This window comes from Paroedura picta, chromosome 4 (assembly GCF_049243985.1).
Source record: "Paroedura picta isolate Pp20150507F chromosome 4, Ppicta_v3.0, whole genome shotgun sequence".
NCBI classification, from domain to species: domain Eukaryota; kingdom Metazoa; phylum Chordata; class Lepidosauria; order Squamata; family Gekkonidae; genus Paroedura; species Paroedura picta.
In genome coordinates, this window is record NC_135372.1 from 86,461,423 (window position 1) to 86,479,002 (window position 17,580).

At 42.2% G+C, this 17,580-nt stretch overlaps 1 protein-coding gene across 1 annotated transcript in view; it reads right to left on the reverse strand.

Moving 5' to 3' along the window:
* LOC143835737 (vitamin D3 hydroxylase-associated protein-like) overlaps positions 1–17,580 on the reverse strand; it is a 29,236-nt gene that overhangs the window by 9,364 nt on the left and 2,292 nt on the right. The window contains exons 2-13 of the mRNA XM_077333877.1: positions 15,291–15,555; positions 14,720–14,833; positions 14,468–14,611; positions 13,596–13,729; positions 12,195–12,401; positions 11,072–11,112; positions 10,159–10,283; positions 8,983–9,108; positions 8,110–8,207; positions 3,821–3,920; positions 2,994–3,037; positions 2,378–2,417 (exon numbers count right to left, since the gene is read on the reverse strand). Of these exons, the coding sequence (XP_077189992.1) occupies positions 2,378–2,417; positions 2,994–3,037; positions 3,821–3,920; positions 8,110–8,207; positions 8,983–9,108; positions 10,159–10,283; positions 11,072–11,112; positions 12,195–12,401; positions 13,596–13,729; positions 14,468–14,611; positions 14,720–14,833; positions 15,291–15,515 (1,398 nt within the window). The 5' untranslated portion in view covers positions 15,516–15,555. The remainder of the gene's footprint in view (positions 1–2,377; positions 2,418–2,993; positions 3,038–3,820; positions 3,921–8,109; positions 8,208–8,982; positions 9,109–10,158; positions 10,284–11,071; positions 11,113–12,194; positions 12,402–13,595; positions 13,730–14,467; positions 14,612–14,719; positions 14,834–15,290; positions 15,556–17,580) is intronic.

Consider the following 17,580-nt stretch of genomic DNA (forward strand, 5'->3'; position numbering starts at 1 on the left):
AATCAATTATGCTCACTGTAAGAGCATACAAGTTGATTAATATTCATTCAAGGGAGCTTTTAAGGGCTCAGATCACTGAAGGCTACACAGACTCAACTTACAGCTGAAAGTGAGTCCAGAATCCATAACAATGATACTACAGATATTTAAGTAATTTATCCTTGACAGAAAGGAAGCTGCCCTGTTTGCCAAATTTACAGAACTATTATCAAGAGTTGACTATGCAAAGTCCATTCCAATAGTCTAGTGCTGAAATTAGGAAGAGCCAAATCATAAGGTTGCTTTGTATATTTCTGTCAGGTTCAAGGCTGATTTCTGTGTTCACAAACAGCTGTGAACTCAACACATCCCAAGGCTGTGAACCAGAGTGACCACAGGTAAGAGCCCCCTCAAAGATCGGAGTCCCAGCCCCATCCTCATTGAACAAGATCAACTAATCACAGTTTCAAGCTTGTCCAGATTCAGTTTCAATCACATCCCCACTTCTTATCTTCAACCACAGTCTGACAAAGGAAGTACCAAAGGAAGAGCACTGAGATTGACCAGCATGCCATTGGTTTGTTGAGCAGTGTCCTATCACTCTCTGGCAAAAGGTATTGTTCTTCTGTGTTCCTCCCCATTGCTGCAGCTGTTTCTGACCTTGAAAGGATCAGTTGTGGAAACTATATGGAGGAATATAATTGCTCTTCCTTCCTGTTCTGCCCATGCACTTCCTCTGGAAGGGATTTAATTCTCTTGTCCTTCTTTGTTCCAGTCCACCAACCATCATAGCTGTGCCTCTGTGTAGATCCTGAAATCTCAGGAGTAATCTTTCAGGAATGAGAGTGAATTGAAGTAATGGATGGAGATGTGGGAAAGCTCTGCCCAATTTTTTTGTTTTTAGTGTTCATGTGGAAATGCATCATCTCATTTCATCTCTATGCACTGAACATTAGATTACCTGCAGTTTCTGAGACCAGTAGCCACACAGTGCTGCTAACACTGCTACAGATTGCCACTAGTTTTCTGAGACATTTAATATATATGTTCATGTTTAGGATACATAAAACCAGTTCTACATCTCAGTACCTACTAAAACACAGCCCTGAGGCTTGGTTCTTTACTGTGGCGTGTGGTATAAGCCTAGCGACCATTGAAGAAAAAGGATGGCCCAGAGAGCCTCATGAATCTAGTCAATCAGTTGCTGTACTCCAGGTTTGCTTATAAAGAATGTTTCCAGTGAGGGCTGAACCACTATTATGCAACTTGAGTCCATTTTTCATTTGTCAAAGAACATGTATTTTCTTGCAGGTTTACAGTTTATGTGACTGAGTTTTGGATTTTTATGGTACAAAATTCATACAGACTGGGATGTCCTATGGCCATAAGTATAGCTCCAGCCATGAGCTGGGGCATCATTTATGCTTGAGTAAGGAGGCAGGGAACATGGATGATTTTGAGCAATTGTGCCCAGCACTGGCTGTCAGCCAATCAATGCTCAAGCAGCCCCCTGCAGCCTGCTCCAGAGGTCAGCCAATCACCTGATGGGTGAGACTTGCAGACCTGTGGGATGCAAGTTTCTTTCTGGTTCACAGCTCAGAATGAAAGCAGCAGGCTGAAGAGGCACTTGGCATTCAGCAGCTCTCTCAGCAAAGAGCCACCCTCCTACCTCTTGCTTGTCAGGTTTGTTTTCTGTGTTTTCATACTTTGCTATGACTGCAGTGGGCTGCTGGTTAACAGGGCCAGCAAGGAATTTTACCCAGAGCTAACTGGCTGATAGGCCCTAGAGTTTTCACTTTCTCCATAGCAACAAATGCATTTATTGTGTATACTTGTCTGCACTGTTAAAAAAAAGCATAACTTTTACAACTGGCTTCTGGCATTTAGGCATTGGCTGGGGAACATAATGCAGGTTGCTTAGGAGGGCTTCCTGCATGACCCAAAGGAGCAGAGCAGAGGACAGCCAACTGCCCCAAGGAGGACTGTGCTGGCTAGGAATAGCAGTTTTTGCCTCTTCTAGCCCTCTGCCCTGTTACCCCAATAAGCAGGTTGGAGAAAGTGCAGGCAGCATTTGGGATGTCAGCTGCAGCCACTGTCCCCGGCCTGTACTGCACCACCTGTATTTAATAGAGTTGTCATCAGTTCTTCCCAGCATATGTCTGTGTTATCCTCCCACTCCCCCCCCCCCACGGCCCATGGGCTGGTCCCCACTCCAGGGACAATTATTCCCAGCCAAGAAGAGAAGCAGACTTGCTCTTGTTGAACCTGGATGCACCTCCTTGAAGAAAAATGCACATATCTCATTTCCTTCATTGGTTTCTCAATACAAATTTTCTCTTTGCTTTCTCAGTACAAGTTAAGCTGTGGTTTCCCATTTGCATCCAATTAAAAAATTCACCTGCACTTTGCCATGCTGCTCCCACAGGGACTTCACAGACCTACAGTATACAACAAACATCAAATATATTAAAATGACAGAGGACTGCCATTCTGTTGAACAGGTAACAAAAGTATATGCATATCAAACATGCCAGATATATCTTATTTTAAAGATTGGTCAACACTTTAGAACTAGCGTGGTGGCCAGTTCTGGGATGCACAATTACTGAAGATTTGTGGGTGGATCCTGGGGAGGCTATGGTAAATTGCCATGGAAACTGTCCTTCAAAGTAACCATTTTCTCCAGGGGAACGGATCTATGCAGTTGCAATTCCAGGAGATCTCCAGGCCCAAACTGGAGGTTAGTGACTGACAGAACATAACAGATGGCTTTTATTATTTAACACCACATCCAAAATGTCCATTATTTCCAAAATTTTATCTGGTGCCTTCATGAAAACTACATTAATACATGAAGCATTATTTTTTTTAAAAAAACAGCTCACCATTGTTGATGGATTTTGAGCTAACTACAGGAAGTGGAGTATGGCTCAGTGAGCCTGAAAATGTCACTTAATATCATCCTGCAAGATTCTTGTTTCGGTAGATTTTTAGGAACAGACTGAGCCTCTTACCTCACTCCACACAATGCATTTAGATGGCTGGCCAGTCGTGGGAACTGAAACAAAAACAAAGTTGGGTAGAAATTTAGATTCTTGTCACATTATTAGTAAAGGAACATACACACAAATCATTAAAGGCGATCCAAAGCCTTAGAATTTCAGGTGTTGACCTTCCTCAGTAGGTTTTCATTGAACTCTGCCTGAGACTCTGAAAAGTGTGTGTTAGGATCCAAAGTAGTGGCTAATAGGTAATAGTCCGTTAATGCTTGAAGTATCAAAGAAAGTTGAAACAACTCCCTAAATTCATGAGCCTCAGCAAGGTTTCTGTTTTACCTATGCTGCTGATCTGTTTCTTGAACCCTTGGGAAGTCCACCTGCCTTATCCTGGGCCTTTTTGGGCCTGGCCCCGACCTGGTGGAATGAGATCCCAGGAGAGCTGAGGGCCCTGTTGGACCTTTTTCAGTTCCTCAGGGTCTGTAATATGAAGTTCTTCCACCAGGTCTTTGGTTGAGGCCAGGATGGTTAAGATCTGAGGCACCCTCCAAAGGGGCTAGAACAACTCCCCAGCCCCCTTCCAACTCTCCCCAGAAGCACAACACTTTTGGGAGTCCGCTAAGCAGGGGGAGGGTAGAAGATTTTTTGCTGCATATTCTACTTGTGTACCACAAAACTTACCTCACAGCAGTAAATCAAACATTTAAAACAATAAACACAATACACTATAACAGAACAAAGTAAAATTATACAGGTGTTCCACCATTTTACCAACCACCCAGTTCCTCGCTCAGTTTGGTAGAGACAGCCTGTCACAGACTAAGCTTAAATGATCACAGACTCACCCATGGTTTGATGATTTTAGCCAAAACCTTCTTCACCAAATTTGGGATTCTCAGGAAATTCACTTGGTGTTTCAAACTTGGATCTATTATGTCTTTTCCACTGTAAGGCCCAAGAGAGAAGGCAAGAAGCTTGTTTTGTATATAGCAAAATCTGATTATTCATTAGACTAACCAAGGATATTTTCTATGCTAAAAGACACAGTATTATGATAAACACAACACCCTCTCCAACAGCCCAGTTTAGATGGCCATGGTATGACAGTGTTAAGCAGTGTGCAATGGAAAAGTAGCCCATATGCCTTCCCCATCCAGCATGCACCTCAAACAAGCAGGTGTTGCACCTGAAGGCGCATATATATAACAACTTAATCTATATACAAATTCTCATGGTCAAAAGAATGTGGGAGAGGAGACAACTGAAAATGGCGCTGTGCTAGCCCGTTCTGTAACGAGCTCCCGAGCCAAGCAGAGGGCCAGGATCAGAAGCACCTGGTAGAACTGAGCGAGGTGAACAAACCTCGCTTGCTGGTCACCCGAGGAACCGGGAACGGCATCCTGAGGGTCCTACAGATCCGCGGAGACTAAGTTCTTCAGATTACCGCTGCTTGTGCTTGGGGCCATAATGGTGTCCTTGTCGAAAACAACTTTCTAATCCTGAAATGACCAGCTGCATAAAATCCTGCATTCTTCCCAGGCTATCTCTTCCCAGCTTTGAACAATTAAGACAAGAGTGGAAGCCTGACGCAAAGACTGTGAGTTCTCTGTATGCTTTCTTTTTCTTTAAAGCCAGGCACTAGCCCCCCTTCTTCCCCCCTAACCAATTCGCAAGGGAATTCTTTCTTCGAACGGGAGGCAAGCTAGATAAATACACTTGTTAAAATAAACAAAAGAAAGAGCTTAAGAATGTATTAAGGAGAGCCCAGCGGGAGATGTCGACAGAATACAGAGATTGACTAACTGATAATTCCTGATTGCCCAAACTCTCGCGAGACGCCCTGTCTGTGATTTGTGACTATATGGTGGTGTATGCATTCTGTGGAGTTGTTAAATACTGCAATGGAAAACCTAACCAATGCACAGATGTATCACCTAATATGCAAGGGCAATTCAGAGATATTGAAAGTAGTCAAAAAGATTGAAAAGGAGATTCAAGATACCAAGAAAGAGCTCTCAGACATAATCGATGGTTTGAAAAAAATAGCTAATGAAAACACAACTCAGCTGGCAACACACCAAACAAGAATCCAATGTCTGGAAGCTAATCAACAGGAGTGGGAGAGAGTGGCAGAAGACAAATCCGAAGTCCTGGAAGTAGAATCTAAAGTTAGGAACATAAAAATCAAAGGCGTATCGGAAGAATTTGGGAAAACAGACCTGAGGAAGGAAATCACCAAAAGCCTGGAAGACTACTTAGAAGAGGAAGAGATTTGGATTGACAAAGTATACAGAATCTATTCAAAGGCGGCCGCACACAAGAAACAACCATTAGACATCTAGGCTGCAAGAATCAATCCACTCAAAAAACATCAGGAGACGCCGCTGAATTTGGTGGATCAAGAAGCACAAATCTTTCAGGACCTACCAGTAGATACATCATGGAAAAGAGCACAATTTCATTTTTTGCGACCACCTGAAGAATGTGATGAACAGTGGAGCAATTACCTGGTCTTTCTTAAGAAAGACAGCAGTAACTTTTAGGTTAGGGCTAACATGCGATGGGAACTGACTATATACTACTTAAGATAATAACAGAGTATACTCTCATATGTATCAATAATTACTTTGCTAAGAAAGACAGCAGTAACTTTTAGGCTAGGACTAATATGCTATGGGAACTGATTATATACTTCTTAAGATAATAACAGACTATACTCTCATGTGAATCAATAATTGCTTTGCTAGCTGGTTGTTTTTCCTTTTTTCATATTTCTGTAAGCGCTTCATATACAATAATAATAATAATAAAAGAATGTGGGAGGGATGATCTGAATCTAACCGGCCATTTAGAAGAGGAGTCAGACATTTGCACGACTTGTTCACATGAAACCTATCACTGTCTGTTAAACATCTGAAGTCAGCTTGAAAATATCAACAAGTCCTAATCTTTATTCTTCTACATTCTCATGTAGGATCATATATGTCTTATGGACTCTGGATTCTGATATTATCCCAAAAAACTTCCTGTGGTTAGTAATCGATCTTGTACTCTTGTGTTTCAGATTTGCAAATTCACGTATCCTGACAGCAGCTTTCTGGAACTATTACAGTAATTCCCATTTTACTGCAAGGGAACAAAGGCTGAGAGACATACTTTGACAAACCAGAGTTATGGAGATAAGCCTAGGAAATGAGAATACCAATGGACAAGTCATGGGCTCCACTGAAATCCATTACAGCAACAAAAATTACATCAAAACATGCAGAATGGATTTAGAAATTCCTGCTCTTGGCCGGGAACATAGCCTTACAATAGCATCTGGATCCAGAGTGGAATGATTGCTCCTGGAACTGGAGGCAGCAGTCTGAAACTGGGACTGCCATTCAAATCCCAGAGCATTTTATCTGGGCCCTGGGACCACCATTGTCATCACAGTCACTTTACTCTAGAGGCTGCTGTTCCAGGCCCAGGGTAGATTTCTTGCAACCTGTTCCACATTCTCATTGCAACTTTTGTGTGCTGTAACATTTCAGTGGAGGCTATCTAAAAGTCCACTTGCATTCCTGACTCCCATTTTATTCAATGGGCCTTTGGGCCTCTCCCATTGTTTCCAATGGGCATTTCTGTCATTCATTCTAATAGACTGACATAATGGCTGACTGACAGAAAGGGAGGGGGGAGGGAGATTTGCAAAGGAAGCCACTTTTATTTTGTGAAAGGAAACAATCAGACCACAACTAGGAAGGGAGCAAATGGAAAGCAAGGAACATTTATTGTCAACCAGTCTCTAAAAGAGCAGGAAAAGCAGACAGGTTCCCTCCCCCCTTTAATTCCATGGTCTGCTGTAGCTCTCATGTTCAATGGCAGCTTGACTTCCATTTTAAGAATCAATGGAGAGGTTTGTGCAGACAGGCATCTAGGTCAGAGGTCCATAATGAAAGAAGTATGATATTACATGCAGTAAAATAAAATCCCAAGAAATATATTGCAAAAGTAAAACTTACACTTATTCATACAGACCCAGTTCACACTCAGGTTGCAGTTAAAAGTAGAGAAAGAAGCCTAAATTAAAAAATACTAATCCCTATCACAAATGGCCCACTAATTTCAGCATCACAAATCCAGGATTATAAGAATACAGCTTCTACAGGGGAGGCCTGTAGATACATCTGAGCCACATGTCAGGAGGAGTCAGAAGAGCAGCTCCCAGGTTAAAAACAGCGGGAAGCATCCTATTAAGAAAAGATTTATGCACTTTAAGCATTTGTGCAAGCATGCTAAGTTGCTAACTGTAACACTCATAGTGCTTCTCCTACACTGCAGCATTTGGGTTAGCCAGGGGTAACCTCCCTGCATATGTGGGAACCTGAGTATAATCCAGGTGACCCTGTTTCCTTTCTTCTCCTTCTCCAGGATGACTTGGACTAGCTGAGTATCCCTCACCCCACCCCAACATAATAATGCTTCTCATTTAAATTTTCATTTGGACCCAGTTATCCTATTATTTTGCAACAACATTAGAAGAAAGCACTGCTAACCATCTTACAAATAAGCAATAATTTGGTTCCCAAGTTTGACCCAAAATTACAAAAGCGTGTCTCTTAGTAAACTTAAATTTAGCTATTTCCTTGCCTCAAGAAAATTCCAGTTTGAATTTTTGTAATAATTACAGTTTTACATTTTGGCTATTTCATTTATCAGAACAAAACACCAAATAAAATATATAGAAATTAATTATGAAATAAATGCTAAAACATTATGTAGGAAGGATGAGAAGAAAATCTTGTACATCAACTTTAATGTTTTGAAAAACAATCCTGGCCACCATTAGAAGTCTGGGCATACAAAGCCAGAAAGTTTTCATGCATGCACTGCTTTCTGCTAGATCAATGGAAAAGTACATCAACCAATCAGATTGATTAAATGTTTGTTCTAGATCAGATAAACTTGGAGCATAGAGACTGGACAAATCAGACATAGTGATAACATCTTTCACTTCTTGGAGGCCAGTTTCCTGTTATGTCACAAAGTAGTATTGTTAATACAAAAGCAATTTTTATTAAATCAGAGTCTGTTTTAAACTGTTTTCACCCAAGGTTCTTGTTACCCATCAGGGCTCCTTTTTACTTACAACATGGCCAATAGAGTTGAGCCTCCATCAGCAAAAAGGCCTTTGATAAAAAGTTCATCCATGACATAGGGCACTGATGGTGGTGTGAAATGAACCAGCTGGAAAAAAGTAATATTCAGTAATATTATACTATTTATTTATTTGTTTGTTTGTTTGCTTGCTTATTATTTAATTTATATCCCACCCCTAACTGGCAAAAGTGTCAGACAATGACTACTTATAAAGTTCAAAGCAGAAAGTGTCAAAGCAGGATTACAGTTGAACATCAAGATGACTAAACTAATGACTCTTGAGGAATTAGAAGAAGAAGAAGAAGAGTTGGTTCTTATATGCTGCTTTTCCCTACCCAAAGGAGGCTCAAAGCGGCTTACAGTCGCCTTCCCATTCCTCTCCCCACAACAGACACCCTGTGAGGTGGGTGAGGCTGAGAGAGCCCTGATATCACTGCTCGGTCAGAACAGTTTTATCAGTGCCGTGGTGAGCCCAAGGTCACCCAGCTGGTTGCATGTGGGGGAGCGCAGAATCGAACCCGGCATGCCAGATTAGAAGTCCACACTCCTAACCACTACACCAAACTGGCTCTCACAACGATAACTTTGACAAGGAAGAAATTGACATTGTTCAGGATTTCCTATTCCTTGGCTCAAGTCCCAACATGAGATGGATTGAGTCTGTCAAGGAATCCACAGTCCTCAGCTTGTAAGGTCTGATAGACCTCTTTGGAGGTCAGTAATTCATAGGGTGGCCATAAGTCAGAAGTAACTTGACAGCACTTAACATACACACTATAGCAATATAACCATTCATATTGGAAACAATATTCCTACTTGATCCATGCAGAGGAATGTAAGCAGGAACACCAAATGTACATACCGTATGACCAGCTTCTTTGAGAAGATTCTTAGTCTCATGCACAGCCCGCCTCATGCAGGGAGGGAGCAAGAAATAGCCATCAGTATCATAATACCCAATCCGGAGTGGAGCAGTGCTACAGTATATCTAGAAAACAAAAGAGAACTTTCAGATGATACAGTCTGACCTTTTCTGCACCAGGAATTTGCCCTGACCCACCACTCATCCATTGGTGTGGACTCGTCCTACATTTCCAACAGCCAATGATGTGGCATGAGATGCTGACATCATGTCACGTGTTTGCATTATAACAGATGATGGCCAAAAAGTAAGGGAGCAAAGAGATGTCAGGTGACTAACAGTCCCATCTGCTTCACACTTACTTCTGACTGGTCTCTATACAATTCTATATTAGACTTGCTTCTCTCTACAGAAATCAAAATCTACTGGAAGTACAGTCAGTGAGGGGGTTGAATTAAAACGTTCTCAAAGCATAAGATAATGGGAGCACTCACACTTCTGCAATTTCCTTGTCAACTGCCCAAGCAAATCTAACTTTAAACACTGACCTTAGATGACATATGTAAATTACTCATGTGGTAAATCATTGTTTAAACTTTTTGAGATTAATGAAAGTTGTGTGGGGCCCTAATTCAGAATGAGGCTATGTGAGGAACAGAAAAAGGATTTCTACACATACAGTTGCACAAATTAAAACCAACGAGCCCACACACAAACACACAACTGAACAAGGGCTCCAAGCAGCTTTAAATGGGTTTGGACTGATTCCAGGAGATCAGTGATCTCTGTCAAATCTGATTCTAGAAATTCAAGCTAAAAGTGTCCAGCTGAGGCAGATACAAAAGTTGTCAGTCTTGAGGACATGGCTGAAGAGCACCCATAATTACAGCTAGTTTCCAAGTTGTGGTGATCTGTTTATCTAGAGTAAATGGCCACTTTGGAAAATGGACTCTATGGCATTATGCCCTGCTTAGGTTCCCTCTGCTAATCCCGCCCTCTCCATTCTCCACCTCCTAAATTTCCAGGCATTTCCCAACAAAGAGCTGACAACCCTGCTGGGAGCTCTTATAAAGTCTGCCAGATTCATAACCAAGGTCTGCCCCTTGAGGATCCTTGGGGACTGAGTGCACCCAGTATTCTCACAGAATATGCCTTGTAGCCTAACTGTTAATCTACCTCTTCATTAAAAAGCATAGGTGGCACAGTGGGGTCCAGCTGGAACATGTAATCACATAAGAGAGCCTTCATGCACAGAACCAGGCTGTCCACATCCCTTGCCATTGGTCCCACAGATTCTGTAACTAATTGAAAGGAGAAGATGGGCATGAAGACACATAGATCAACTGTCTCTGGTATTATGAAACATGTAGCACTGATATGCCCTCACACATTATGAGGAATTTATTTATCGTATGGTGTGTGTAGTGTAGCCAGGAGACCTTATGATTGTCTGGCAGCCAAGGAACATTTGGAAATGGTTTTCCATTGCCTGCCTCCATGTCATGACCCCTAAAGTCCCTTGGAGGAACACCATCCAAATCCTTGGAGGCCTCCTATCCAAATACTAATCATGACCATTCCCAGCTTAGGGTCCAAGATCTTATGGAATTGGGCTTGCCTGGGTTATCTGGGTCAGGGCATTATGAAGAATGACTAATTGACTCCTTAAAATGTATTCTCTAGATTGTTTCCCACATAATTCTGTAATATTTAAAACTAAAGGCTATATTTTCTGCCTAAAAACAAAACAGCCCACTTAAAGCAATGATAGAGGGAGAAGGACACACTGGCCTGCATTTGACTAGCTGGTATGTACATGCATATAGTAGGCAATTCTCTGAACCAATTCATGCCATGTATGGATAAGCTGCTGTTAAGTTCTATTTAAATTTTACCTCAGCTTTTGCCCTAAGTTTATATTACATGAAAGCTCACAAATTTCTTCTTGAAATCTGTATTTCAAACAACCACCCACACAATACCCATTCTGCCCCAACCCAGACTGATACTTACTATGCCCTTTCAAAAGTTAATCTTTCATACCTTCACCACATTGCAAAAAAAGGCAGGGGGAGAGAAAGTCATTTACCCGAGAGTATTCCATTGACAGGGTCTCTTACGCCTAAATGGCTGTAGAAAAAAGAGTGTAAAGCAAATCTGATAAGATGAGGGTCATCCATTCCCAAACAGATTCTGTAAGGATGCTGCCACTAGCATGTGAAGGCAATTGTGGAAAAGCTTTGATTTTTGGCCTGTTGCAAATAAGTGAAACATGCCTACCATGTTAGAGAGAAGCTTAACTCACCCTTTATTTTATGAATAGGAACTAACTCTGAAAAGACAGCCAATGTATAGTCTGAAATGCATCCCAAGTACTAGGTATAATGATGAGTTCATAACCCAGGGATCCTTCTCCAATCTTCAAGGGAATCCTAACCATTCTTGTCTAGTTTGGCTCTGAATGGATGGCAGAAGAACCATATTTTCTCTGCCAGACAGCCATTCTTAAACTGTAACTTCCTTACAACAAGATATGCATTTGTTGGACAAACGTTATCTGGGTCAGGTACAACTAATTCCCTGCACACAAGGTAGAAAGGCTCCTAAAAAACAATCAGTAATTGGATATCTTCATTGCTAGGGTTTTAAAGTTACCAGGAAAGACATTTCATTTCCTCCCCCAATTAAGTCACGGGTGTTTGTTTGGAACTGTGAGAGATTTTCTATGCTTAGCAAAGGATGTCAAGCACTTGTACAACTTTCAAAGGGTAGCCATGTTAGACTTCTACAGCCTAAAGAACACTTTTGTGGCCCCTTTAAGATTGGCATAAGTGTGGCCCCTTTATTATGGCATAAGTATTCATGAATCAGAGCCTGCATCATCGGATGCACCATAGATGAGAGTCTCAATACATAAAAGGTAAAGGTAAAGGTATCCCCTGTGCAAGCACTGAGTCATGTCTGACCCTTGGGGTGACGCCCTCCAGCGTTTTCATGGCAGACTCAATACGGGGTGGTTTGCCAGTGCCTTCCCCAGTCATTACCGTTTACCCCCCAGCAAGCTGGGTACTCATTTTACCGACCTCGGAAGGATGGAAGGCTGAGTCAACCTTGAGCCGGCTGCTGGGATTGAACTCCCAGCCTCATGGGCAAAGCTTTCAGACTGCTGCCTTACCACTCTGCGCCACAAGAGGCTCTTTCTCAATACATACCTCAGCCTATTTCCTGTTGGCTTCAGCCCACAAAGACCACAGAAACTGGAAGGCAAGCGGATACTTCCACCCACATCAGTCCCAAAGCCCAGGATGGACCCTCCTCCTGCTATCAGAGCCCCTTCCCCTCCAGAGGAGCCACCAGGGCTTTTCCTATGATTGAGAGGGTTCACTGTCTGGCCAAAAACCGAGTTGCTGCAATCATAGCTACAAGAAGGAAGAAATGTAGTTAATTATTTATCCAGTTTATATATAGCAAAAAGCAAACAATTCCTTTCTTAAGATGCAATCCTAAGCATGCTTAAGTAGAACTCAAAGCCCACTGAATACTAAGAGTAAAGATGCTTAAAATGGATTCTATCTACAAAGCTCACGAACCCAGTGTATGAGTCTACGGCATGTGGAGAGCCAATGTGGCAAAGTGATTAAAAGTGCTGAACTTGTATCTGGGAGATTCAGGTTCAAATCCACACTTGTATCATGGCTCTTTGCTGGGGGACCTTGGGCCAGACACGTTCTCTCAGATTCGAGTGGATGGCTTTGTTATTCTGAAGCAGTAGAATAAAGGTTGAGTCCAATGGCTCCTTTAAGACCAACAAAGTTTTATTCAGGGTATGAGCTTAAACTTCGTTGGACTTAAACTTTGTTCCTTTAAACTTTGTATCAACAGGGGCATCACATCAAAATCACAAGATGTCATAGTCCCATTGTATACGGCACTGGTCAGACCACACCTGAAGTACTGTGTTCAGTTCTGGAGGCCTCACTTCAAGAAGGACGTAGATAAAATTGAAAGGGTACAGAGGAGAGCGACGAAGATGATCTGGGGCCAAGGGACCAAGCCCTATGAAGATAGGTTGAGGGACTTGGGAATGTTCAGCCTGGAGAAAAGGAGGTTGAGAGGGGACATGATAGCCCTCTTTAAGTATTTGAAAGGTTGTCACTTGGAGGAGGGCAGGATGCTGTTTCTGCTGGCTGCAGAGGAGAGGACACGCAGTAATGGGTTTAAACTTCAAGTACAACTATATAGGCTAGATATCAGGAAAAAGTTTTTCACAGTCAGAATAGTTCAGCAGTGGAATAGGCTGCCTAAGGAGGTGGTGAGCTCCCCCTCACTGGAAGTCTTCAAGCAAAGGTTGGATACACACTTTTCTTGGATGCTTTAGGATGCTTAGGGCTAATCCTGCATTGAGCAGGGGGTTGGACTAGATGGCCTGTATGGCCCCTTCCAACTCTATGATTCTATGATTCTATCCTCATATCCATCAGTAAAGATTAAAAGTATGTTTCTGACATTCCATGGCCAATGCTAATCTGGTTAGTGAAAAACAAAGCCATAGTACATAAGGATGATTTTTACCAGTAAAAAAAAGGACCACAAGTAACATTATGGTAACTTACGTCATCAAGGATTGGGGGACATTGGTGATTACAAATGGATTGGCTCCCTGTTTCTTCAGCACCTTGACTAACACACTGTCCTCTTCTTCTAGAATACTAAGTAATGCAGTAAAGCCACATGTTGACAAATGGCCCTAGAAATCAAGACACTTGTTAGATGCTGGATATCCTGTTACTGAACTTTTAGAGAATCATTCAGGAAAAGCAAAAAGAACATTACAAACCAACACTGTACTTCTGCAGACATCCAATATCTCCTGCTGTGCTTCAAAAAGGTATTTTCTACCAGAATTACCTAAAATCAGAGCCAGTTTCAGGCAGACATCTGGGACGGCGTATAGGCAGGAAGCATTACCTGGAAGGTAGACTGTCATCACCTCCTGAATCAGGTCCAAGGGAATCTGCAGACCACCTTGGAGTAGCATGGAAGGAGACATTCATTCCCTCTCCACTGGTGCCACTGCCATCACTAATTTCTGATGGGATACACAGACTCTCCAAAACTACTGGTAGCTAGGGAGGCACAAGGGAGGGGAGGAATGATGGGTCACTTGGAAGCTGGGTAGAATCGCTATGGGAATCCTCCTTCTTTCTATGTTGTGCTCCTACTGCACAGGGTGCTAAAAAAAAGAGGTTAGCTGGCTGTTAACAAAATAGAGCCTGTTTGATTCTTAACCAATTGCATAATTCAACTATATATTCCATATCATAGAAGTCTAATGGGGTTTTTTTAAACTAATGGAATAAAGCCTATTTGCTTGTGTTCCTTTTTAATTAATTAGTTCACCTATATATTTCCATACTGTAGAAGTGTAGGTTTATGGGTTTGCGTTCAGTTCTGCAAGTTCTAATTATCACTGTCTTAGGATCACCTTGTAGCCAATATGGTCCTTGATGCTCACAGGTACACCATAGAGTAAGCCCTTTTCAGTCTGCTGTTTCAGTTGCTGAAGGTGCTGTTCACATTCTGGAATAAAATGGCGCACGCAGTTGATCTCCTGGTTTACTGTTAAAGCCTTTTCAAAGAAAGCCATATGAAAAAGACAGAATCAATTAGCAATAGGAATAGGACAAATTTGCCTTCTGGATAGACAGTTTAACTAATTAGATTCCTTTCTTCTCACCTTTCCCATGTAGGCATGAAGAACGCTTTCTGGAGACAGAGACTCTTCCCTCAGCTTCTCAGCCATTTCAACCAGAGGCAGAGAAAGAATGTGAGCGGCTTGTAGACTGGGGTTCTGTAAGGACAGCATGTGGCGTAATAGTTCTGCTGAGTTTAGATGGCGCCAGACATTTACAAAATATGGTACTGTCCTCAGCCTCAAACCACCACTTCATTTATAGTCCACCTGGATTATGAAGCTACCTCCAAGCAGTTTTGCACAGCTTGGTTAGGAGTAAGCAAAGCAGAAGAGGGTTTCATCTCTGTGGGGCTTCCATTGGCGTCCATCATTCCCAGGCCGTTTAATAATGATATGACGCCACTGGGAGAAGAAGGTTCTATGACGTTACCCACTTCTACCTTTGTATCCCTAAAGGTGCTATTGATGGTCTAGAGTTAGTAATGGGTCAGATGAGAGTGAACAACATTTATTTGTAGGGTGAAGGGATAGTTTATCTATCAGAAACAATATTGGAGTGTACAATAGCTCATAATAATATTTTTCATACATACACACATTTGAGAAAGTATACCTGTTGTTTAAACTTCTGAACAGCTTTTCCCATTTTTTCCAAGCCAAGTTCTCTTTTTTCCCGTGCATCCTGTATTTGTGTTTTGATCCTTTTCTGTCTTGCCCATTTGAGTGCCAAGAAGGCTGCAGCTGAGCCACAAGTCAAGGCCAGGACAACATCGATTTTGGTCTCAGTCCACAGCTGCTTCAGCCATTCAAGAGCCACAATGACAGCCTCTTGCTTCATTCTGGAACCAGATCAGCACTGCACAGAATGTTTTGGAACCCTGAAAGGTAACAAAAAAGCAAAGTGAAGTCTGACTAGTTTAATCCCTTCAAGGTAGTTTGTGTGTACCATACTCATGGTCTGATCCTTATTCTTGTTGGAATATGCAAGATCTGTAGATTGCATAATTCAGAAACATATGAAGAATGTCCTGCAAGGGACATTGGCGGAGATGTGCATTTAGCATAGTTAGCTTAGGAACTTCTTGATGTTTTTCAAGTAATCTCCTCCAGTCTCCTGATTGGCTTCCTTCTCCTTTGAGCATATTTCTGCCTTACTTGCCTCCACAACAAAAAGAATGGCTGTGGACAACAGACTATTAGTTAGGTCTCTCTTTCTCTCCTTTCTACACAAAGACCTTTTCCAGATGGAGGGCTAAAATGCGAGTGGCCTCCTGCTTGCAAACACAGGATGGTGAACCTTGCATTTGCAGCCCTCCTCATGGGGAGCCCCCCTCCGGCATTTTCCTTCTGCCCTGTCGCAGCTTTTTGCCTCCTGATGAGGATGCAAAGGAAAGCAAAACAAACTTCTCCCTCTACTCCTTGGCTTGTCAATGACAGTAAGCCACCAATCACAGCACAGCAGTTCTCTCATGGACTGAAACTTTCTTCCTCCCCCAAGCCCCCCATTTTTTTTAAAAAAAAAGGTATTTCCACATTGCTATACAGTAATGCCACAACACAGATGCATCTTTAATAAAAATCAACACTGCCGCTTTGCTATGGAGAAATGCCAGAACAATACAGCAACCCCCCCCCCTTTTGGGATTTGTGTTCTTTTGGACTTGATTTCTGTCTGGGTGGATTTCTGAGATGCTGAACATTGTCCCTAGAGCCCAAAAAGTCATTTTGTGTAAATGGTTGTCTTAAAAACATAGTGCTCAGACTCCTGTATGATTGGAAGAAGGATGCTTGATCACTCCCCCTCCCAGCTCATTCCCCACCTCCAGAAAACAAAAACGGGGCTGTTTTTGCTTGCCCAAGTTGTGAGAAGGTTGGACATGGTCCCTGGAGCCCAAAAAAAACATTTTGTGTTAATGGTTGGCTTAAAAACAAAGCACTCAGACCCCTGTGTGATCAGGAGAAAGCTGCTTGATCCCCTGCCTCTCCCCCTTCCCAGCTCATTTCCCACCTCCAGAAAAAACAAATGGAGCTGTTTTTGCCTGCCTGATCCCAAAAAGACCATGGACAGTTGGAAGAAGATTTTATTTTATTTTTATTTTTAGATTTTATTTTACCTTTGACAAAGTAGTGGACCACGTCATTTTTAAAAATTACTCTGAGCAAGAAATGGAAAGGGGAGGGCAGGTGCAAGGGCGGGTCAATGCTGCAGAGACTATCGCACCTTTCCCCCTCCATACTGACTTACACCTGGTTACTCACTGTTTGCTCACCGATGGTACGCATAATTTAGGGTGGTGAATCCAGTTTTGTTGATTCCCCTAACTGCAATTTTAAAATGCCCAAAATTCAATCTAGCTACTGGACAGCATCAGGATGCAAGCAATGTCATGTGGAGAGGGCTCTAAAAACCACCAACATTTGAAGGCTGTCCAGGGGCAGATTCCTCATGCGGAATTGGTTAAAGTTATTTCTCTTCACAATCAAACAATTTTATTCTTTTAAGCAGTGTGTTGCTTAGCTTCTTTCACCTCTTTAAACTCTGCCAATGATTCTGAAGTCTTGTCCATTTCTAGACAGCTCAGAAATTATTTTAAAAATCTGCATTCACAGTCAGAACAGTGCATTGCAACAAGGAATGTGTATTAATATGTTACAGAATAATTTTCTAGAGAACGGATAGAGACCATGACCCTAGTGCTTTGGCCTGAAACCCAGAGGAGAGGGAGGAAATGGCCAATGAAGCTGCACGTGTTCTGCTGCCAGCTTTTCTTATGAGGTAGTGCTATCCCTTCTCTCCGAAACAAAAAACAGTTGTGCAATTTTCTGATCTTTTCCTGTATTTTCTAGGTTTTTTCCTACTGACCAAAGCCCAGTCATTTTCAATCCTTGATGCTTCTATGTCT